This window comes from Hipposideros armiger, unplaced genomic scaffold, assembly GCF_001890085.2.
Source record: "Hipposideros armiger isolate ML-2016 unplaced genomic scaffold, ASM189008v1 scaffold_135, whole genome shotgun sequence".
Taxonomy (NCBI): Eukaryota; Metazoa; Chordata; class Mammalia; order Chiroptera; family Hipposideridae; genus Hipposideros; species Hipposideros armiger.
Window position 1 is genome coordinate 3,359,265 of NW_017731485.1, and position 23,590 is coordinate 3,382,854.

The following is a 23,590-nucleotide window of genomic DNA, read 5'->3' on the forward strand; positions in this document are numbered from 1 at the left end:
CCCGATGAAGTCCAGACTTCATGGCTGCCCCTTCTGTTGTTTCGCAACTTGAACCAGATCTTGAAATAATGTTGGATGTAAGTGAGGTGACTGGCCACCTCCAAGGTCAATTCCTCCTTCTGTCTGTGAATAATAGCAGCAATTATTGGGATACCTTGTGCCGTTAACATGAGTGATGCACATCCCATACTGTGTCGCAGGGACTTGGCAGTTATTGCTTCTCGGTTCTGGGGGTTACTGGGTTGTCCCAGAGCGTTTTGCTAGATGTCTAGTAAGGTGAGGTGATCTGTCCTGAGGAAGAGTCCTGAAAAAGACCAGAGCCAGGGGTTTCATCGTTGTCACAGTAAACCAGTCTTTGTGAAATGCATGACTGACTATCATGATTGCTATACAAGCCGTTTGGAGAAGGGAGGAGACAGAACTCAGGTTTTGAGCCGGTCATAGGTTGCCCTAAAGGCATGGGTTCCTGTCATCAGTCATTCCTGAGCCTGGAGAAGGTAGAGTGTGGGCCAGGCACTGAGTCAGGGGCTACGGTCAAACGGATTCTCACCATAGGTAAAGACAGCAGGGAAAGTGTCAGGACGAGCAATCTGCTGGATTTTCAGTGTTTGGAAGCTGTCAGGTCAGTGACCTCCCCTTAAACGCTGGCAAACCCAGACTGTGAAGAGCACAGTTTTGCTATTAGATTAGCAGAGTGCGTGTCTCTACTAGACCAAACATAAACCCCGGGGGTATTTTAGTGGACTCCAGGGAGCTCCCATCCCAGTATAGCCACATTCTGGTGGACATTTTAAAGCGTGGCTGGAAGGGAAGGCAAGCGATCTGAATGGCGAGCGCAGGAGTTGTAGGCGGCTGAGCCTGTGTTTGAACGTGCCGCTGTTGTTCACCAACTGGGTGACTTTGGGGAATATCACTTACTCTCTCCACCAAGTCTTAGCTTCCGCCTTTGTAAAGTGGGAAAAGCAATAGTACCTGAATCAAAGGGTGACTGAACATTAGGTGGGATTCATGCATGTACTTGCCTGGTGTAGCGCCTCTCAGTGGTTGGTATTATTATTACCGTCATTGTTGTTATTACTCAGTAGCTGGAAGAACAGCCGTAACCCGCAGAGATCCTTCGCTTTCTTCTCCAGCTCACTTGATCCTGCGAGGGGGGTTCACCCTCCGTCTCTGGGTTGTAGCTGAAGCCCTCATTGGCCCCCCACACCTCCCCCCACCCCCCCGGATTCCTGGCTCTGGGGTCCCAGAGGTGCCAGGAACTGAGTCCCTGGTTTGTCCTTCAGCAACGCCACTGTCCCCTTCTTTGTTTTCCCCAAAGACAATCCTCAGGATCCTGATTTTTAAATGATTTTTATTACTTGATTCTAGGAAGAGGAGCCATGGAGGAAGGGACATGTTTCTGAGGGGCTTAAACTGTTCTCACAGCTATGATCTGAGGCCTGTAGGTGCTGCACAATAGTATTTATACAAAACTACGACCGGGCCTGGCACGTGGCAGAGGCTCCATAAATGGCGGTTCCCCATCTCTGGTCGTGATCGCCCCAAAGTTTGGGGTGATGTGGGGATGATGCCAGTGTCCCAACCGCACACACAGGCCTGTCTGTATGGAGGTCCTGTCTCAGGGCTGGGATGGGGAGTCACAGCCTTCCATTACCTTCCTAAGATCCAGTTTTCTGCTCGATTTGGTTGCTGTCTGTTTCTCCCCCCATCGGTGGGAGTCGTAAGGCTCCCTCCCTCCACCCTTTCTCCCGTTCTTCCCTTCTTCCATCATTTTTCTTTATCAGTTTCTCTATGTTTATCAATCTGTCTTTTCATTTCCCTCTTTCCCTCCCTCCCTTTTTCTTTCTCAATTGCTTTCTCTTGCTGTTTTAATCTTTCTCTCATTTTTTTTCCTTTTTGTCTGTTCCCCTCTCCTAACCTCTTTCTCATCCCCTCCCGCCCTTCTTTCAACATCTAACGTGGTAAGGTTGTGAGCTAGTAACCAGAGAAAGACAAGACAATCAGACGTCTTATCACAAGGAACCTCGTATCCCCCTATGACCCAAAGGGAAACGGGCAGAGAGGAAGGGCAGGACCCAAGGGAAAGCGCCCTGCGGCCTCACTGGGCCCCGGCTGGCCCAGACCTCTTCCACTCCTTGTTTCGAAGCTCCGTCCGCTGGATTTTGCCTGTGACGGTTTTGGGCAGGTTGGAGACGAACTCTATCTGTTGGGACAGATCGGTTCAGGGTTGGCCCACTGTGATCTCAGAGGGTTGGATTTTTCAGGGGGACTGGTGTAGGGTGAGGGGGGCTGGAGCCTAAGGGCTCCCGGTGAGTGAGGACTCAGCCTGGAGAACTCTGGGGCACCCCGTGGGCAAGTCCCTTGGCTTTTCTGAGACTCAGTCTCCCCGCTGAGTAAACTGGAAAATCACAACTTCGTTGAATTGTCGTGAGGATACAGTGAGGTTCCGCAGGCTCAGTTCCCGGCGTGGACCAACACTCCAGTATCTGAGCTGCGGTTATTCATCGGCACCAGAGGCAGTCGACACCTAAGCGTTAGGAGGCCTGGCTCTGAATTCTCTGTCAGCCATTCCTGTGGGGGTGTCCTAGGTGGAACTCAAGACCCTCTCCAATTGCACCTTTCTCACTGTCGGAGGGGATGTTTGGCGCTGAGGACCCCTCCTCCGTCTCTAATATCTCTGAATCCTAAGATACAGATGACGCAGAGAGTTCGCCGAGGCTTCTGGCTCTGTGGCTCAGCTTGCCAGAGAGCACTGGCCTAGAAGCCAGACGGTTAGGGGCTTAATAAAAATAATAACAGCAGGGACAGTGACATGGAGAAGGTATTTTCTTAGCAGCTGGTACGGGAATCTTGACTAACACAGCGAGACCCCAGGGCAGAGAGCGGGTATATAGGTCAGGTATTGACTGGAGCCTCGTTCCTGTGGGGACATCTGACCTTCAGTTCAGAGTGTGCTGAAGGCCGAGGCCAATTTTCAGGCATCTAGACGGGGGCTGCACTGTCTTTGGGGGCTTTTCTTGGTCATAGTCAGGCGGAGCTTTGGGATTAGAGCCTCGTCCACAGCGCGGAGACACAAAACGTGAGAGGAGATCCTCTCGCCTTGCTCTGTTTTGGGGAGCCCGGGAGCCCAGAGTCCTCACCTTCCTCGGGTACTTGTACGGGGCCGTCTCTGACTTCACGTGCTGCTGCAGCTCCTTGGTGAGCTGCTCCAGATCCTGGGACACGAACTGGGGCGCCAGGACCACAAATGCCTTCACCACCTGCAAAGAGGGAAGGGCTCAGAGTGTGTCGTTGTCCGTCACCTCCTGGGGTAACGCACAGTCAGCATATTATCTCAGCCCCACCTCCACACCCTCTCGACTGTACCTCCAGACGTCCAGGGCCAGGGAGAGGGACAAACAGGACCATAATGGCCCAGAGTCCAGTTGTCTCTCCAGTGGCTTGTCGGATGGGCAGGGAGGACAGCACACTGAGACAGGCCCACTCATAACCCAGGGACGACAGGGAGGGACAGGGAGAAACTAGATACAAGACAAGAAATCCGAACCTGGGGGCCATAACCTGAAGGATTTGTTTCACCTCCGCAGACCACAGTCTGCACATCTATAAAATGGAGACCCAATTGTCACGCTTAATTCATGGGAAATACAAGAAGTCATGCACAGGCTGGCTTAGCTCAGTGCTCTGGCACACAGGGCTTCTCAGGGGAGGCTCCACTTTGGCCCCATTTGCCTAGTGGCGCCTATGATTTCCATGGTGACATATCCCATACCTGCCAGGGATGTGACATCATCAATTTGCGCCCTGCAGAAATTGGCACTGTGACCTTTCTGTGCGCACACACACGGGGCCTTTTTCTATAACCCTGGCATTATATGGGGGTCTCTCTTCTTCCCCGAATTCTCACCATAAACCCCCATGGCTCAGAGGCTCCACCTCTTGGCTCAAATCCCTCTGTTCTGCCCAGGGATCCGATTCTGATTCAAATGCTAATAACAGACCTTGTGTGGGGTTTGCCAGGTCTTATTCCAAGCACTTTACAAATACTAACACATTTAACCCTCACAACAACCCCTCCTCCTACAGATGGGAAACGGAGGCTCCGAGAGGCTAAGTGACTCGCCCAAGGTCACACAGCTAGTAAGCAGCAGGGCCAAGATTTTGACCCAGGCTGTCGAGGCCCCAGAGCCCACGCTCTTAACCATCATACTATATGCCCTTGTTTTCCCAATCTGCATGCCCCCGGGCTGCTGCTCCCCCATCACCTCTCCTCGGATGGGGTCCGGGCTGCTGATAACAGCTGTCTCCACCACAGCAGGGTGCCCCATCAGTGCATTCTCTACCTCCAAGGGTCCAATCCGGTACCTAGAGGAGAACCGGCCTTTCAGAGAAGCCTGGGCACAGCCTGTAGGCTAGCCCCAAAGTCTCAGGAAAGATCCGGGTAACCCTTCCCAGCCCAGAAACCAAGCTTACCCACTGGAGTTAATGATATCATCGGCCCGCCCCATGAACTGGAAATATCCATCTTGGTCCTTGACTGCCTGGTCTCCTGTGACCCAAAAATCCCCTCGAATGTTGGCGGCTGTCTTCTCAATATTGTCCTGGTGGCCAGAGAAAGACAGTCATTGTGCGTCAAAGCCTCACCCCGCTGCCCAGGCTGCCGGGAACAGATGCACACGGGGTGGGGCGGGGGGTGCGTCTCACAAGCCGAACGAGGACGCAAGGCGGGCCCACCCTGAACCTGCCACCCCTGTCCCCAGGTGGAACCAGATCTCCCCTCTTTATTTCAGTTATTCCACCCTGGGTTTCTCCCCTCCTCATCTGGGTCCGCTCTAACGGATAAAATCAATGCCTTCATTCACCCATGATGTAGGATATTCAGCCCAACCGATTTCACTGACCCTTCGATGGGCAGCCTAACCCCTGCTCTACTCCATGATGCCATTCAAGGCTCATTAGACTTTTTTCTTGGCTCCCTTGTTAGACGTGAAAATTCTAGAGATAGACCAGCAAGCCCCCAGAGCCCACTGATGTGCCCACTTCTACAGCGGCCGGGCCCTTCTGTTCAGCTGAGGCACTTGCTCATGAGCAGTGGAAAGGATAGGGCATCTTTCTGTCTTGCTCAGGTGTAGGGGTGTGGGCTTCCGTCACGGGGTTACAAGGCAGCGTAGGGAGTTCATAGGCCAGCTCCTTCATTCGGAAAATCAGGGCATCGGGGATCAGAGAGCCCAAGAGGCAGGTCCAAGGCCAAAGGGCCATTCCAGGGACAGAGCTGAGACCAGCAGCCCAAGCTCTGCACCGCCACCTCCACTCTTTCTCCCAGTCACCGTGCAGCCCCTGCCGGCCTGAGCTCTGTGCACGTGGAGTCAGTCCGCCAGCTCCTCTCAGTGTGTTTCCTCAGCTGTCGAATGGGGACAGGCCTATGCCTTCGGTACCTCGCTGGCACGTGGGCATGGAGTGGGACAGCAGCCCACAGGGAATGCCTGGAGAAGCGCCCTCATCTCGCAGGCTCAGTTTTCCTCTTCTGTGTAACAGGAGTGATGATCTGGGTCTCCAGCAACTCTTCCCTTTTACACACTGTTCTAAGTGTTTCATAAATGTTAATGCCTTCAGATAGCCACACTAAGGCGATGCGATGCTATCCTACACAGTTTCCAGGTGAGGAAACTGAGGCATGAGGGGTCCGCCGCTTGCTCAGGCACACACAGGAAATAGCGGGGTAGGGTTGTGAGCTCCAGCCGTCTGGCCCCACGGACCTATAAGGTCATTGGAGGATTAAAGGAGTTTACTGCATGTGAAGTGCTTTGGGGTTGTGTGTACCACGTAGTAAGCACACAATAAACGACAGCAGCTATTATTATTGAAGTTGTTTTTTAATCATCTTGGTGTCAGAAAGCTTGAGGTCTTCCCTGCCCGTGTTTCAACAGTGGCAAGCTTGTGTGAGTCTTGTAATCTCTGGTTTCACCATCCTCACCTCTAAAGTGAGGCGGTTGGACGTGAGGGTCACCTGTTTCTAACATTCCAAGGCGTGAAGTTAGGGGTGACGTCTCCATGTAAAGTGTTTGGTGTGGCTCTGAGGGCGCTCAGTGGTATAGAGCAGGGGCATGAGACCCGGGGGAGGGCATAGGGCTGCCCTCGGGAGCATGCCGCTGTGTGTAGTTCAGGGGCAGTGAGCTCCCTGGCACCAAACACGTCTCGGAGGGGGAAAGGGGTCTCCAGAGACAGACAGCTCTTCGGTGGGACCTTAGCGATAGGCAAAGAATGGCCGGGCAGAGTGGCCCGTCTTTCTCCTGGCCAAATGCCCACTCTCATCCCTGTCAAAGCCCCCTATTCCCAGCCAGGGACAGAAGCAGGGGAGCACAGGCTCCTTACCACGTAGCCAGAGAAGATGCCTGTGGGCCTGAGGGGCTTGACCCTGATGCCCAGCTCTCCTACTGCACCGGGGGGCAGGACCTCGCCTTTGTCATCTATGACCTGGAGGGAGAAGCAGAAAGGTAGCAGGATGTGCATCGCAGGAGCTGGCGGAATAACAGCTTGGAAGAGCTGAGTTTGTCCCATGGGAGACCCTCTTGCTCTCGAGGTGACTGAAAGCCAGAACCAGAAACCCAGGGAAGCCAAGAGTGTGAAACCCACATCTCTCATCCATCTGCCTGGGGTGGTTTAGGTGAAGCCCCTCATTGAGACTGGACCAGATGGGCTTGGAGGATACGTCTGGCCTTAGGAGCTCAGGAAATGTAACAGCTGCCCATTGTCTTGGAGACCCATGGACTTGGACATCAGACAGATCAAAACTCACATCACGACCCTGCTACCTTATTCGCTGTCTCTGAGCTGCATAAGCTCTATGTCTCAATGCCTTCATCTGTAAAACAGATGATAACAGCTCATTTCACAGGACTATTATCAGAATGACATAGATACTAAAACAAAACAAAAAAAGAGCTCCTTAAGTGGTTATCAGGGTTGGGGGTGAGGGAGCAAGCAATGACACATAACACTGAATAGAATATAAATTGTCACACTCTAGCTCTATGGACCGGTACAGACAACCGTTGATACACGCACGCAGATTCTGTTTCTTGGAATTTAGCCCAAATAAAAAAGGAAAGGAGCAAAACTTTAGCTACAACATATTCGTTATAGTGTTGTTTTTACTAGTGAAACTTAAGAAATCGTCTGTTGACCAACAAAAGGCGTAACGAGTGGTGGAATCAAACCATCCCCTGCTCTGTAGCCGTTCAAATCAAGGTGTAGGTCAGTATTATTTGACTTGGGGAGATGGTCATCCAACACTATTCAACAGTAAAAGTAAGTAACAAAATGACACGTCAACATTTGCCCGATTTTGGTTTAAATTGTACATTTATGTAACTAATCAGAAGCTAGTTTGCTAGGTATTCAAAGTGGTTTTCTCTGGATGATGAGAGTTTTCCTTTTCTTTCCTTCCTTCTTTCCTTCCTCCCTCCATTTTCATATTATTTTAATATCTCTACTTTCCATTATTTTTCTGCAATGAAGGATGTAATAAGTAACTAGAGAATTCGTGTTTTCTCCATTTCCCCTCCCTCCCAGTGTCCTTAACACACCTGCACGTCATACTGGGGAATCGCAGTGCCCAGGTAGCCAGGTTTCACTTTCATGGTCTTGGAAACCCTGCAGGTGAGTCCCTGTGGAAAGCAGCAGGGTCAAGGTCACAGAAAAAGAAAGTAACTCAGCAGAGCGGGTTCTGACACAGTCTGGAAGATGGCGCACCTTTGATGGCTCCCTCCTCTTTTCCTGACTCTCTCCCCTTTCCTGGAGCCCCCATCCTACTTGGGGTCGCACTAAATTGTTTGGAAAACCATCTGATTGACCACTGCCCCGGGAAAAGACACTAACAGCCACATTCTAATTTCCTAAGGGACCACGGACACCAAAGGTCCTTAATACAGCATGGGGCTACATGACCTCCCATAAGAGGGCCAGCCCTGCCCCCTCGCCCCCATTTGCAAAGTTCTTTTATATCACAGCGCTGCCGTGAGCTCTCTCAGGAGTTCTGCCAGGGGGGCCTGTTAGCCGTGGAAGGATGTAGGGTAAAGAGTGGAGAGGAGGAAGCAGGCTGTACTGAGAGTCGCAAGTAAGAGGCAGTGGGGCCAAGGAGTCCGGGCAACGTCCTACCCAGGTCGGTCAGATAACCGGCCCGCATAGAGAGCAGTGTGAGTCCACACTGTGTTCAAGGCGCCCCAAGAGTTCCAAGGAGATATCTGGCCAGGCGAGGGGGGTCTCCGTGGGTTCTCCTCCTCGTCCCTGCCTTCTGCCTGAGCGTCTGAGCACAGTACCTGACACTCAGTGTGACAAATTCAGTTCTCTAGACTTTCCTCACCACCATTTCTGAAAGATCAGCCCTTCATCCGAGCGCACCTCATCTCACTCATCTTCACTTTTCTCCACAGAACTTCTTACTGGCTGCCATGCCGTGGAGTGAGTGATTTATGTCTCTTTCCCCCACTCCCACTAGAGTGCAGTCTCCACGAGAGCAGGGGCTTTGCCTGTTTTATTCTCTGCTGAGCTTTCAGTGCCTGTCTCATAGTAGGTGCTCAATAAACACTTATCGAATTCAGTGCATGATACGTGGTGGCTCATATTTTGATTATCTGAGAGCTTCTTGCAGCCCACCGGGCTGAGCAGCTCATGGTCCCCTCAGATCAGGTACCGTTTCCGTCTGGCCATAGAACTCCCGGATGTCCAGTCCTGTCTGGGCTCTCCAGTTCTCCAGAGTGTCTGGGAGAAGGGCCTCCCCTCCAGTGAAGCAGTTCCGTAGACGTGGGAACTTGTAACTGAGTAAGAAAAAAGAGGTAAGCGCTCCCCCTTAGCCCCGCTGAGCCAAACCCTGTCCAGGCCTAGAGTTGGACTCCAGGTGCTTTGGCAATGAGGTTGAGTTCACGGGGCAGCCATACTCAGAGGGTCAGATAGATGCATATGTGGAGGAGACAGGAGAATGGGCCAGTGGATCCAGAATTTCTTACCAACCCCCAGGGCCCCATCACCTGGAAAGGTCCTGTTGTAGCAACACTCGGTAAACCAGGGGTGCTCCTACCAAGGTGTCGATTGGGTAGCTGGACAGCACCTGGAGGAAGCGCCAGCTGAGACACTGATCACCAGGTCACATGATGAACTGAACCAGTATGCACGGTGGCTACGAGCACAGGCTATGACATTGTAGGGTCTGGGTTTCGATCCTAGCTTCTTAGCTGTGTCTGTTTCAGGCCAAATGAGCCCCAATTCTCACACACGCTCAAGCCACCAATGACAGAGAAATGCCACCTATCATTATAGAGAACAGGTCCAGGATTCATTGGGGACATTTTTGTCAAATCGAGCTGCCCTCTTCCTGTCAATTTAGTGACTTGTCTTCATAAACACAGCTCTAGGATGAGGTAAACCCACAACCACCAAGGGGAGGAGCTTGGCCACCGTCGCAAACAGTGTGATCTCTGTTAAGTCCTGTAAACCTCCTGGGACCAGCTTTAGAATAGATTGGTTCCAGTCCTGTTTTCCCAAAAAATGTCTTGGGGACACAATTCAGGTAGAAAAGGGCGCTGAAAAGTTAAAAAAGCATCTATAGACATTTCAGATGAAGTGCTACTAAAAATGAGCTAGCACCGAGGACTTGCCAGACCCTGTGCAATCTCATGTAATTCCCACAATAACCCCATGGAGTTTGTATCATCATCCCCATTTCACAGAGAGGAAAACTGTGACTCAGAGGGTTCCGTAACTTGCCCAAGGTCACACAACCAGCCAGTCGTGCAGCCTGTCCTCTCGACTGTTAACGTAACACCACCTTCATCCCATGCTTTGCTTTGTGCAGAATTTATTTTACTTACAAAGTTTATTAGAAACAATGACTTAGACAAAACTGCCTAGAAAACATGGTTAGCCTTAGCAAATCATGCATTGGTTTTCTCTTGAGTGCTCTCGATGGAGTGGCATGAGCTATGAAATCCCAGTTCCCATATCGCCTTGCCTTACAGGAAGCTCAGTATACAGGTAACCACTTATTTGCTGTGCTCCTCTCCCACCTGAGTCGCCCCCATCACAACTCCACCCTACATTTTCCGACTTTGGGCTTTATAATTTTATACCTGTGTCCATGGTTTTGTTTTTGTTTTTTTTCTGTTTCTGACACTTAACAGAACAAAGCCACTTAAAATCCCTTTTGGAAGGAGGCAGCGTAAGAATTCGGTTAGCACAGAGAATGACAATCATTTGAAGAGAATCTCCTGGGAGAATCCAGACCATGCCTAACCTTTTGACCTTAAGGATGTCACCCATGCCTCATTTTACTCCTGGGGCCTCTGTTGCCAGACAAACAGAAGTCTGGGGGGGGGTCCTCAACTCCTACAGCGACCTGGAGGCCCCAGGATGTCAGCAGCCCAACTCCCCATCACAAAAAGGGTCCAACAGAAGCAAGCAAAAGGAGTCCATTTCCATTGCTTCGTTGTGCTAGGTTATTTGTGGGTTTTATTTAATGGCTGCCCCATCAAGTTCCACAGGGAAAACCCCTATTTATTCTTCAAAACTCCTCAGAGATAATAGCCCCCAGCTAGCAATAACGATAATGTCCATCAGCAATAGGGTGGAAAAAGAAATCAGGCTAGATCCGCAGAATGGAATACTAGATGGCAGTCAAAAGGAACACACTTCTCATACGCACAACAATGTGGGGGGGGGGGGTTGTATTCCCAGAGAATATGCTGAGTGAAAATGGCACAAAAGATTGCATATCGGACAATCTCACTTATATGAAGGTCAAGAAAAGGCAAAATCGATCTATGGTGATAGAGGTCAAAGAATGATTAACTGGAGGCTGGGGGGGTGGGGTGGACAATGGCCTGAGGTGGCACCAGCACTTGCTGCAGTGGTGAGAATTTTTTGTCTTGATCGGGTGGTGGCGACATGGGTGTCTGTTACGCACTGTTGCTGTGCTCCCTCTCCCCCCCCCGCCCCCCGTAATCCATATGTTGAAACCCTACCTCCCATGTGAGGGTATTGGGAGATGGGGCCTTGGAGGTCAGGATGGTGGGGCCCCTATGATGGGATTAGTGCTTCACAATAAAGGGAAGAGAAATCAGAGCTTGCTGACTCCACCATGTGAGGACACAGCAAGGGGGCAGCCGCCTATAAACCAGAAAGAGAAACGCCACCCTGATCCCAGCCACACTGCCACCCTGCTCTCAGACTCCCTGCCTCCAGACCTATGAGAGAGAAAGGTCTGTTGTGTAAGCCGGTCTGTGGCACTTTGTGACAGCAGCTCGAGCTGACGAAGAGCGCGTCTGTCATAGGTACACTATTTTCAAGCTGTACATGTAAAATAATTTTATTCTGTGCACATTACCCTTAGTCTGTGTGCTATACCTCCAATAGAAAAGGAAAGAAAACACACACACACACACACACACACACACACACACATCATCTCCAATATCCCATTCCTCCCTGTACTGGGTTCAGCACCATCTGTCTGATACTTGACACCAGCGTAAGAACCTATTAAATGTGTGTTGAGAGAACCGATGACCCGTGATGCCTGTCTCCTGAATATATTATCCATATATGGGTCTGTCTCCTTTCCTGGACCATGAGTTCTGTGAGGGCAGGAACCATTTCCATCTTAGTGAACACTGTTCACTCACGGGGCAAGTGTCAGTCCAAATTAGATGAGTGGAAAGAAACCGCGATAAAATGGGGTGTGCACACCTTGGCCTCACTCCGGCCACCTGGTGCAGACTGGGTCCCCTCTTACCTTAAGAATGACGAGCGGGTCGAACTTTGGCAAGAGATGGATAAATGTGCACGCTCCCGCCGTCCAGGGTTCCAGCAGTGAGCACAAGATGTTGACTATCCAACCGGTGTCTGAGATGGGCCATACTAAATCTGAGGTTTGCAGCTCCATCCATGTGCTGAGAAAAGAAACACATGTACACATAGGTGAGCACACGCTGGGGTGGACGGAGCATGGGTGTGTGTGTATGTGCAGGTAGCAGGTGTGTGTGTGCACAGGTGTGTGTGCACCTGAGTGTGTGTGCATACCTTTGTAGGGGTGTGTGAAAGTACACAGGCAGGGAGAGGGAAGTGTTCTATGCACCCGTCTTGTTTCAAGAAGGGGAGACCATGCAGAAGGTGTGTCCCCAGCTGACATGACTTAAGAGATAATTGGGTCTCATTCTCATTTTGTTCCCAGAACGTAGTCCACTTTTTGGCATGTGGTAAGCACCCAGCAAACATTTACTCACAAAAGACAGCTAAGTGATTATTCTAACCAGTAGCCTTGCTAAATTCAAGCTCGGCTGAGTAGCCCTTTGGTTCTCTTTTCTTGAAGCATCGTCAATTGCCTAAGCTTATTTCCTTTCTCTCTCCAGGACAGAATAAAAGGTATTAGGTCTGTCTTAAAGCAAGAATGATTGAGGCTAGACACGAAGAGCTTTCTTGTGGCTGGGAATCACTCGAGTATGTGCCGTTCCCGACAGCGATGAAAACTTTCAACTCTGTCAGAAAATTAGGTCATAGCCTGTAAAGAACAAATTTGGGGTGGGGGGGTTGGGGGTGGGAATTAATATCTCAGTTACATTAAAGTGATTTATCTTCCCATATTTAGAAATTGTATTTTACTCTAGCCCTGTATTAAGTCACTTCTGTAAAATAATTTAATTTTCTGGTACCATAGGCTCCTAGGCGGGACATTTAAGTTTTTGAGATTTTTTTTGGCGTTAAAATACTTTTCAGTTCCAATAATATAATAATATTAACATGATAAGCAGGAACCACTGATAAAGGCCTTGAAGACCTGTTGTATCGTTGAATGACAGCCCTGACACGCTATTTCCTGATTCCACTAATGGGGTTGAGGCAGAGTAGAAGGAAATTCTGGTTTTGAGATCTGGGATCTCATTTCATTGAATTTTCAATGCATTTGAAAAGTAATTTGCTCCTGGAAAAAAATGCCCTTTTGGAATGTGGGTAACATCAAAGCAAATTACCCAGCACCCCAAATGGCAAGACAGGGATCAGCCTGGGGGGCGGGGGAACCCCCGTAAATCTTGTGCTAATCACTCAACCTAGTAGAGAATAGCCCAAAGCCCTAAAGAGGTTTGGAGAGCCCACGTTATCTCAAACAGAAATGTCCCGCTGAAGGGCGCTGGATACGCGGCAAGCCAAACCAGGCTCCCTCTCGCTCCCCTCCCCAACGGTCTTTCTCAGAAGCACCAGATTGTACCCCATCCCGGGAGAACCGGATCTGAGGTCAGAAAAGTCGCAAGGCCTGGTCACGTGGTTCTCTGCAGCGGGAAGGGGGTCTTGTCTCCTTACCCCGAGTCCAGCTTGGCCTTCATGCCCAGGCTTGCGTGGGAGTGTTCCGCCATCTTGGGGAAGCCGGTGCTCCCACTGGTGAAGTAGATGGCAGCCGCTTCCTGGCTTCCCGTGTCCACACAGTGATGTGTGGTAGATGCCCCTCTGACAGAGACAGAGTGTCACCTGCTCAGACCTGCCCCGGACACCAGATGTCCTGGTGACCTGCCTTGCCCACCTCCCCCCATGCTGGCGAGGGCCAGGCAGCGGACCCACTCCAGGAGGGAGGCGTAGAAATGGCTAAGATCATGAGCTCCCAAGTCGGGCAGACTTGCACTCGAAAGCCACTCAGATGTGACGCTTTTGGTGAACTATGTGACTTTGGGCTGTTCTGTTACCTTCTCTGGGTGGCAATGCCCATCTGGGACACGGGATCCGTCGGTCCCGTCTCACAGAGTTACTGAGAACGTTCACGGTAACACAGAGGAACTGATCAGCTTGCATAGCAAGGACTCAGTCAGTGCTCCCCTAACTGTTGGGGACCCGAGCCATGATGCCCGGTGAAGAGGGGGTGCTCAGCCAGCGCTTCCCCAGCACCCCGTCTGCTAGGCCCTCCTACCCACACTGCTCCCGACATCTCCTGCGGCGTCCTGATTTCGGCCCCGCAAAGCTGGCCTCACATTGTCTATTCCCTGAGGCTTATCTTAAGCACCATGTCATTAGAAAGAGAAAGCTTGCCTTCTCCCTAGTGGAGGGATTCAGATGTGACAGGGAGACTCACTCCTCCAGCCAGCGCTGCTGTGGACGGTGGGAAGGATACACAGAGTCCTCTGGTCTGAGAAGCCTCGCTTGGCGATGCACAGGGTGGGAAAAGGAGCTCAGAAACCCAGTCCAGCTGCCATCTCCTGTGTTTTACCTCACAAGCCCTTGGCCTCACCTCTGATTCCGGCCAGTGAACAGCTCTGGGCGAGTTTCAACCCACTTGGACTGTGGGCGAGTCACTGTGTGCCCCAGGGCTTCTCTGCTGCCACCATGGCTGGGGACCCTGAGCCTGGGTGTGCAGCCCGGAAGTGAGGGGAGGATAATGCCCTGCCCCCCGGCAGTCCTCTGTCTGCGGGGGTCAGGTGCTGATGGGCCAGTTCTGTAATGGGCAGCCCTGGGGGGCACTCTGTGTGCTCCTCAGAAGGTCCCTGCAGACCGGGCCCCACTTACCCTTCACACGATTCCACAGGAACCTCTTGTGTTAGCTGTTCCCTCTTTCCTGCTTCACTCCTTCTAGTCCTACTCTGCTCCCCGGACCCCCCAAATAAAGCACCCGAACCCAAAGTGCCTGCTCAGTCCCCACTTTTGGTGAAAACCCGGGTTAAGACTTGTAGCTACTCACCGTAGTAGCGTCTTGAAGTCCAGCCACCCATCCCGACTTTTATCAGACACGAGTAGCTTTGTTTGCAGAGCAGGGCAGTCAGGAGCCACGGTGTCCACTTCCTGGGCCACTTCGTCCCCAGCCACGATGGCCTTGGCCTTAGACACCTGCAGCCTATAGACAATGTCTTTGGCTCTCATCTGAATAGTCCCGGGGATGAAGACGAGACCTGGAGAAGTCAAACGGCTTAGAGAGAGCTGGAAAGGAGGCTGTGGGCTTTTTTCCTAAACAAACCCCACAACGTAACAGCCCACGGGGAGCCAGTGGAGGAGGGGAGGTCGGGGTAGGGATGACCAACGGGGAGTGTCAATTACAGGAGACCACGGAGCAGAGCGATGTGAGCAGATTTCCCTGAGTTGGGTGTCAGAGCTCTGAGGGGTCTTCTGAGAATAAAGAGAGAAATTGAGATGCTTGATGTCACACCATTGACACCCTAAGGCCAATAACGCCACCCTCACCCCCCTCCACATACACACAATGCTCTAGGAGTTTCCTGTGTCCAAACACCTCTCATATAGTAATTCAATTAACAAGGAAAGGCACTTGGGCCTGCCCATGGTCCTGCAATAGCGTAATAACTTGGTCCTGGCTTTTCCTCACAAGTCAGGGATAGTGCGTGCATTTGCTTGGACAGGAGGGCCCTTAGTTTTTCTTTGATTTTGTTTTCTGTCTTGATGAGACTCGGGTGGATTTGTTTTATTCTTCCAGAAAATAACGAGACTTAACGTTTCACCTCTTAGGAAGCTGACTTCACATGCTCCTCCCGTGAAAAGCTTTGACCCTTGGCTCTCTCTGTCCACCCCCAGCACTTCAGGACCTACCCAGCAGACCTGCTCCTGACCACACAAATGTGTCGCCGTCGTGATGACCCTGTGGAGCCCGAGTTCTCCTTCCCTTCAGACCACGTTCTGTCTGTCTGTCTGTCTGTCTGTCTGTCACCTTTCTCTCATGGCCTGTTCAGTCTTCCCATGGGGCTCCAGGATCCTACCATTGTGCTCAACTTCCTCTGATGACCCCCCCCCCTTTCTGACCACATCTACGCCCCCTCCTTACTGATGAGAATATCTGCGGTGTGTGAGGGAGGGCAGGCTGTGAGCCAGGCGAGGTCATGTGGATTCCTTGCGACTCCTTCTTAAACCTCTTCACTTCCCAACTCTTGCATCTAAAGGTTGATGATGCTCGAATGCCGCCTCCCTCTCAGATGTTGTGCCCTCAAACCCAGCACCTCACTTCTCACTCCTTTTTTTCCACTAGACATATTTTTATCAAAATATAATTGACATATTGTACCAGGTTTAGGCACACAACCTAATAATTTGACATACGTGTATAGTGTGAAATGACTACCACAAGCTAACCCCCATCACCACACGTCACTGCAGATTTTTTTTCTTGTGATGAGAGCGTCTTCCACCTGATCTCTTAGCAACTTTGCAATACACCACATGGCGGTGTCAACGAGAGCCATCATGCTGCCCATCACATCCCCGTGACGTGTTTGTCTTATAACTGAAACTCCTCATCCCTTCATGAACATCAGCGGGTTCCCCTAACTCAGCTACCGAAGTAAACTTCTCCTCTTTCCTCGACACCCGCTTCCCCTGTGCTCCTCGCTTCAGGGAAAGACAGTGGTGTCCACACAGCTGCCCACCTGTCACGACTTCTCTGTCCCCCTTTCTTCCTCTACCAGCAGGTCATTCATCAAAACACCCTGCTAGCAAGTTCCTCCTAATGGTCTCTTAAACTCATCCACTCATCTCCATCTTTGTCACCCCATCCGAGCTGAAGCCACCATCATCCCTGTCTCTTACCTGGGAGTCCCACCCCCACGCTTGTCCTTTTATCCCCGTCTCTACCCGCCATCCAGAGTGGCCTTTACCAACACCCTAGGATCCTGTCACTCAGCCCATTCATGGCTTGCCATTCCCGGCTGGATAAGGGTCTAGAACCCTTCCCATGGCCCCCAAGGTTCTGCCAGTTTAGCCCATGCTCGTCTTCCCAGGCACACTCGCCATTCCTTTCTCCTCGCTGCCTGGACTCCAGCACACAGATGTCTTTTCAGGTATTTTCATCATTCCCAGGCTCCCCTCCACTGCTCCCTCTGCTTGGAGCGCTCCTCTCTGCCCTCTTTCCTGGCCAAACCTGACTCATCCTTCAGCTCTCAGCCCAAATGTCACTTCCACTGAGATGTCCTTGACCCCTTCAGATCAGTCAGTTCAAGTCTCCTTATTTAGCAGGGCTGACAAAGCTCGTCTGCAAAGGGCCACACAGTAAATATTGGAGGCTTTGTGGGTCAGACGCTCTTTGTCCCAGTGATTTAAGCCTGACATACTAGTGCAAAAGCAGCCACAGACAATGTGTTAACACGGCATTTCAACAAAACTTTGTTTACAAAAACAAGGCTGGGCCAGATTTTTAATAGGTTCTTATCAAGCTCTCAGGCCGCTTATCAAAATTGTGACTAAGTAATGACCTGTGCAGTTACTAGTTTAATGGCTGTCTTTCTCCAAAGGTCTGGAGGTCCTGTGAGTGCACAGGCCATGCTTTGTTCACCCCGTGCTAGCCACCTCTAGAGATTGCTTCAGTAACTGGAAGACGGGTGGCATTGCCCCACGAGGAGGGGACAGCATGCTGTGTGGAGGGGGCGTCTTTGGGGAGCAAAGGTTGCATTTCTCTGCCATCCGTTTCCTTCACAAGGGAGACAGCCCGGGTGGTCAATTACCAACCTGCTCGCATGCAGCCCAGGGTCACCAGCCACCACTCGGGCACTCGGGGCAGCACCACCGCCACGCGGTCCCCACGCTGGAGGCTGCACGCCCCCGAGAGGACATTGGCCGCCTGCTGGCTGAGCTCACTTAGTTGACTGAAGTTCCACCTCACTTCGTCCCCATCGCCGCTCACCCACCAGAGGGCTGGGCCTGGGGACCGCTTGCCAGCCTGAAGAGAGAGAAGACCTAGCGATTCGCAAGGGCGGGGCGGGGGGGTGCGGGTGTTGGGGAGGATGGTAGGCAAGCACGGGGTGGGGGGAAAGTCCCAGCCGTGGAATTGCCACATCAGCGCTTAGTCAGCGTTTTGACCTCAGTAATAAACCCATTGCATAGTGGCACAAGTAAGATATGTTTTAGTACAGGGATAAGTACACTTTCTGAAACAACGAAAATTAATGAGGAGAGTGGCATCGTTTTATTGGGTTGTCGGAAAAGTCAGGACGCATTTCTGCGAGGAGAAACAGAGAAAAAATGCGTCATGACTTTTCCGACAACCCAACACATGTTTGCAAGTCTCTTCCTGTCTCTTCACACTCACTTTGTTACAGAATCACCTGTCGTGTAGCCTCTGGAGAGAATAAGAATGAAAAAGACAAATGTTATCTTAGATCTACCTATGTCTACCTGTCTGTCTGTCTGTCTGTCTACCTACCTACCTATCATCCACCCATCCATCCATCCATTCATCCATTTATTTTTGTTTTCCTTTGTTATCGTGGTAAAATATACATAGCATAAAATATACCACTTTAACCATTTTTAAGTGTGCAGCTCAGTGGCATTAAGTACGTCCACGTTGTTGTAAAGGCATCACCCCCACCCACCGCCAGTACTTTTCCATCGTCCAAAACTGAAACTCTGTCCCGAGGACACACACGCTAACTGCCCCGTTGCCCCTTCCCCAGCCCCTGGCACCACCGTTCTACTCTCTCTATGAATGTGACTACTCCAGGTAGCTCCTATAAATCACACAGTATTTCACTTCACATGATGTCCTCAAGGCTCATCCGTGTGTCCGAACTGCGTTCTTTGTAAAGGCTGAACGATATTCCGCTGTGTGGCTAGACCACATTTTGTTGATTCACTCATCCATCCATAGACAGTGGGTCGTTCCTACTTTTTGGCGATTGTGAATAATCCTGTTTTGAACATGGGTGTACAAACACCTCTTTAAGACCATGCTTCTGGTTCTCTGGGGGTGTATATCCAAGAAAGTGGTAATTCTATTTCTGATGTTTGTTTTTTTTTTTCAAGATTTTATTGGGGAATTGGGGGGAGAGGAACAGACAAGTTGCTGTTTTTTTGTTCTTCAGTCTAGTTGTGGAGGATGTGGCTTCACTGGCCCAAGTTGGCACCATCATGCGCTCTTCCCGGGCGAGGCAGATCAGTCGCCGGCTTCTGGACGGCAGCTCACACTGGCTGCTGGCTACACACGGTAGCCCATGGCAACCCACTGCACAGGGGCTGCAGCCTATGCCGTCGCCGGTGACTCATGGCAGCCCAGCTCCAGGTTGAGCTGTTGTCCAGCATCTTAGCTGTAGAGGGCAGTGTCACTGGCCCTCATATGTGGGATCCGAACCGGGGCCCTCTGGCATCCCAAGCCAGTTCTTAACCATCGCGCCACTCGGCCGGCCCTACTTCTGATTTTTTTAAGGAACTGCCATATTGTTTTCTGCAGAAGCTGTACAAGTTTGCCTGCTGGACAGTGATGCCCAATGGTTCCTGTTTGTTTTAGTTTCATTTTGAAATAGTTTTGATTTCACAGGTTCCCCTGAAAAGTCACAGGTATCCTCAGGGGTACTTCTATCTTAACTCAAGGGCAATGATGCCAAGTCAAAGAGAAAGCGTATTGGTCGTTGTGTGAGATATTTCAAAGTTTCTCAAAAGGAGTTGTGTCATTTTGCATTTCGACCAGTGAGTGATGTGTGAGAGTTTCTATTTCCTCTTAGCCCTGTCAACAGAGGATGTTGTCAAATGCTTGTGTGTAACTAAACTAGGAGATAAAAAAAATACATGGTTTCAGTGATGTTTTATCAGTCATAATAACTCGTATTATGAATGAGGTGGAGAATTTTTTTTTTAACTGAGCCATCCTGTCACCTGTTGGCAGCTCAGCTAGGGCTGGACTCGAACCGCTGTTGCTCAGAGCTCACGCTCTCGAGCGAGCTCTTAACTGAGCCACTCGGCAGACCCTGAGAATTTTTTATTATATTTAACGGCCCCTTTAGTTCACTCTTCTGTGAACTGTCACTTTTATATTGGGTTGTGTCTTTTTTTTTCTTGATTTAGCGGCTTTTTTGTGTTAGGAATATTAACTCCTTTGCTGTGATATGAGTTGAATATTTTCCTCCTGGTTGTCACTAGGTTGGTTGGTTGGTTGGTTTTTGTCTATGGTGCTTGTCAATGGAGTGGTTTATGTTGCCAGTGTATTAAATCCCTTCTTCTATGGGTTCAGGATTCTGAGTCGTGTTAATAAAGACCTTGCTCATTATTCCAAGAAGGTATCTTTGAAAGAAAAGCCAGCAATCTAAATTTTTACCTGAAAAATTTCAATTTTGAAACGTTGACCAAATTTTATTTTAAGCGTGCCCTGCACCGAGGGCCATGTTCAGCCTAGAGGCCCAGCATTTGCAATCTCTGCACTAAGCTTGGGCCACGCCGTCAGGACGTCAGGACTTCACAGTCTGACTCCCTTTGAGTGCCATTCTTTTAAGGCCATGCCGGCAAAGCCACTCTTCCCCTGTCCCAGCCAAAAGGACTCCTTCCACCCTCCCGAGAGGGGCACAGAACCTCAGGTGGAAGGCAGGGGAGGGGTCAGCCACGAGTGGGGTGGAATTCGAAAGGTCCAGGTTGGGAAACAGAAATTTCCTCATCGCTCTTCCTCTGACATCTTATGCTCGAGTTCTTTTGGCAGCCTCTTCCGCTTACTCAGCCCTAATGACAGGGACACAATAACTTTCTGAGAGGACTGACTCAGCCTTCAGCTGGCGCAGATTTTTTCTCATTAAACCCAATCCACCTCCTCTACGAGCCCAGCCCGCTAGTCCTTGCCTGACCCTGGGGGGGGGGTTCACAACAGAGCATGTGCAGTATGTGCAGGCTGCCAGGGGTGGGGTGGGGCAGGTTACCAGATGTCTCCCTCAGCCCCAGCCTCCTGGGCCTTTCTTCCTGCCAAGCCTGTGTCTCCTGCTCCCACCTCATGCTGCCTCCATGAAAAGTGCACACCTCATAGCACCTGACACATAATAGGTATTCAGTGCACTTTGAACGAACAGATGGATGAATGAACTCAGCCAAAATGCCCAGCTCTGTGCTGCTTGTCTACCCCATTACCGTCTCCATGCCGGCCCAGTGATCCAGCACATCACTGGCGAAGTTAAACTTGGCAGGGACTTCCTGGTGGCCCCACTGCAGAGATGCCAGGTGCCTGGTATGCACGTGGACAGCACGACCGGACACTGGAGGCCCCCAGAGGATGCGAAGCCCCTGGAGTTTCCGCAGCCACTGCATGGTCAGACCTGTGAACGGAGGGTGCCACAGAGGTGGGACTTGCCCACCTAGGCTGCTCTGCTTGTCGCCAGCTGCTTAAGGAGATTCACCCCCACCTTCCAGGGCTTTTCTGGAAACGAATGTGTGATGGCTACGAGTGACCTGGCACTCGGCACCCGTTTCAGTTTCCTGCTGGTACGCCCTCCTCCAGCAGCAGCAGAGCCCCCAGCCTAGCACCCACCTTTCTAGCACCCCTGGCGGTTTTGTGAACGCCCAATTCCATGCACTAAGTCCCTTTGTGCTTAAGGGATTTAGGGGGGACCGAACTGTCATTGCCAACAATTTGCCCCTCGCTGGGGTAGAGTGAGATGTAGCCACTCATTGTCAGGTGACTTGCCCAGTGCGTCCTGGGGAAGAGGATACACCCACCCGACATTGAGCTTAGCTCGCCCGTGAGATGGGAGCAGATGTGATTGTGTGGTTGGTCAGGAAGCCTTGCATCCCTGCCCTCCGTCATGAGCGCAGTGTATCTCAGATGGGTGCTCTGCCTTCAGCCTGGGTCCCAGAACGCGGGGTCGGGCTGAGACCAGCACAGAGAGCCACCGCCAGCCTCTGACCCGTGAGGGAAAGGACGTGTGGCTCCAAGCTCCTGAGAGGTTCGGATGTTTGTTACTGTAGTAAATGCTGACTGGTGCGGTAGCCCCTGTTTCCTTCCAATGAACCCTGACCGAGCCATGGTGAATACCAAGCACCTAGCGCGTGGGACTTAACACACAGAAATCATAACTGTTGGAATTACCGGCTCCGCCTATGCGTTGGCCCCAGGGAGAGTGGTTCCTAGGCCGTGTGGGCTGGTCTCTGGGTTCCAACATATGTACCTTGATGGCATTCCAGAATTTAAGGAATTTAATTCAAGGAATCCAACCAGGAGTCCCAACAGTTGGCCGCACTCCCCGTCTCCCTTGTCTGGGCGGAGGGGGCCAGACTGCTTAGGGTCTCTGTCACTTCTTTGTTCCTCTCCTCTTCTATTCTCACGGAGCAGAAGTGAAGCTTTCCTTCCCAGCTTCGAGACAAGGGTATTTATCACCTCTGTCTCTGTGGGTCCCTCTCTCTTTCCATGGCTGGCTCTTTCTCCCTCCTCTGCAGGGCCTTCTCCCCTAAGCCCCACTCAGCTCTCGGCCGCCCTTCTCCCAGCCACCCCAGTCCCTCCCTTTCGCTGCACAGCAGACATCTGTTCTTTTGCCCAGTGCTGTGTCCTCACTAAGACCTGGCAGGTACCCCCTTTAGAGGCCCCTAGGGATTGCAGACTGCTTTTCCCTGGAGACTGTCACTCTCCTGGATAGTCCTGGCTTCTAAAGACTGGTTAGCACTGTTACGAGGCATAATCCCATCTGTCTGTTCCTTGAATGACCGTGCTTACCTGCCAGGTGGTTTCAGGAAGTCTCTCTGGGGCTCCTTGGTCCACCCTTTTCCTGTGCAGACAGCTCGAGTCCCTTGAGCCTGGGATGACACAGCTAGCCGTGCAGACAGCTCCAGAGTCCTGGAACTTTCGGAGATGGCACAGCTAATCATTACCTGCAGACAGCCCAGAGCCTCACTTGGGAGAATGCCAGTCCTGGCTGTATGCATGGATTGCACAGCCCCAGGGATACAGGGTTAACAGGACTGGTCTTTCCACGCAGAGGTTAAAAAAGAGATTTATGAACAGGATTGACAGTGAGGTATCGTTCCAATCAGCGAGAGAGACATGATATTTCCTGAAGAAGCTTGGTGGCAAGAAATAAGGACTTAGCTCCTGGTCAGTGCTGGGGCCTCCTGAGAATCTCGGGCTCCCTCTGGGTCTACCAGGAGTCCCCACCTGATAAGCTCTTCGTTCTGTTGCCTTCTCTCCTTTGAAAGTCTACACTCCCCCGCTTCCCGCCGCCCCCTGGCCCCACCTCCAGGTCCATCAAAGATACCAAAGCTATTCATCTCTGCCTCATGTACTTCCCTGGGCTAGGGACAGGGTATAGATTTCACCGCACCTCACCCATGCCTGCTCACTGCTGCCCTCAGAACCCTGCACGCCTCTCTTCCTAAGACTGGATCTGTGCTTTGTCCTGCACCACTTACCTCCCCGCTTCCCCCCCGTCCATACCCTCTGGTCTTCAGCTCCAAATGTTAGCAACCTCTTCATCCATGACTATACAGGGAAGCTCTTGGCTAAGGACTGAGAGCTGGAAGTCTGTCTACCTCTCAGTTGGGGTTCCCCTGCTACTGAGCTGTGTGCTCTTGAAGAAGTTATGTTACCCCTGCCCTGAGCCTCAGTCTTCTCATCTGACAATGGGGGATAATCCTAGAACACCTCTTAGATGTGTGGGGATTAAACTTGACCGTGCACATCAAGCACCCAGCACATACAGCTGCTGAGAGCAACTCTAGTACGGCGCACTTGAAACTTGGCAACCTCGGTTGCTTCTGGAGAGGGGAGCTAGTTTGACTTTGGAACAGGTCAAAGTGGACTTTTTAAAATTAACCTATTCAAATTTTATTTATTTAAAAAGTAAATAAGTAAAAGGTGTTTTTTTAAAAAAGATTTTTATTG

General features: G+C 51.1%; 1 protein-coding gene across 1 annotated transcript; it reads right to left on the minus strand.

Moving 5' to 3' along the window:
* Positions 1-1,840: 1,840 nt before the first annotated feature.
* LOC109386584 (acyl-CoA synthetase medium chain family member 2B) lies at positions 1,841-22,624 on the minus strand. Its single transcript, XM_019649908.1, has 14 exons — positions 22,427-22,624; positions 20,851-21,035; positions 17,476-17,686; positions 14,711-14,918; positions 13,348-13,491; positions 11,786-11,942; positions 9,027-9,106; positions 8,693-8,816; positions 7,587-7,667; positions 6,373-6,474; positions 4,474-4,601; positions 4,266-4,365; positions 3,141-3,260; positions 1,841-2,203 (listed from the first exon to the last, which is right to left on the minus strand). Exons 2-14 carry the CDS (start codon positions 21,025-21,027, stop codon positions 2,099-2,101), a joined length of 1,737 nt encoding a protein of 578 aa, XP_019505453.1. The 5' UTR covers positions 21,028-21,035; positions 22,427-22,624; the 3' UTR covers positions 1,841-2,098.
* Between the last annotated feature and the right edge of the window lie 966 nt (positions 22,625-23,590).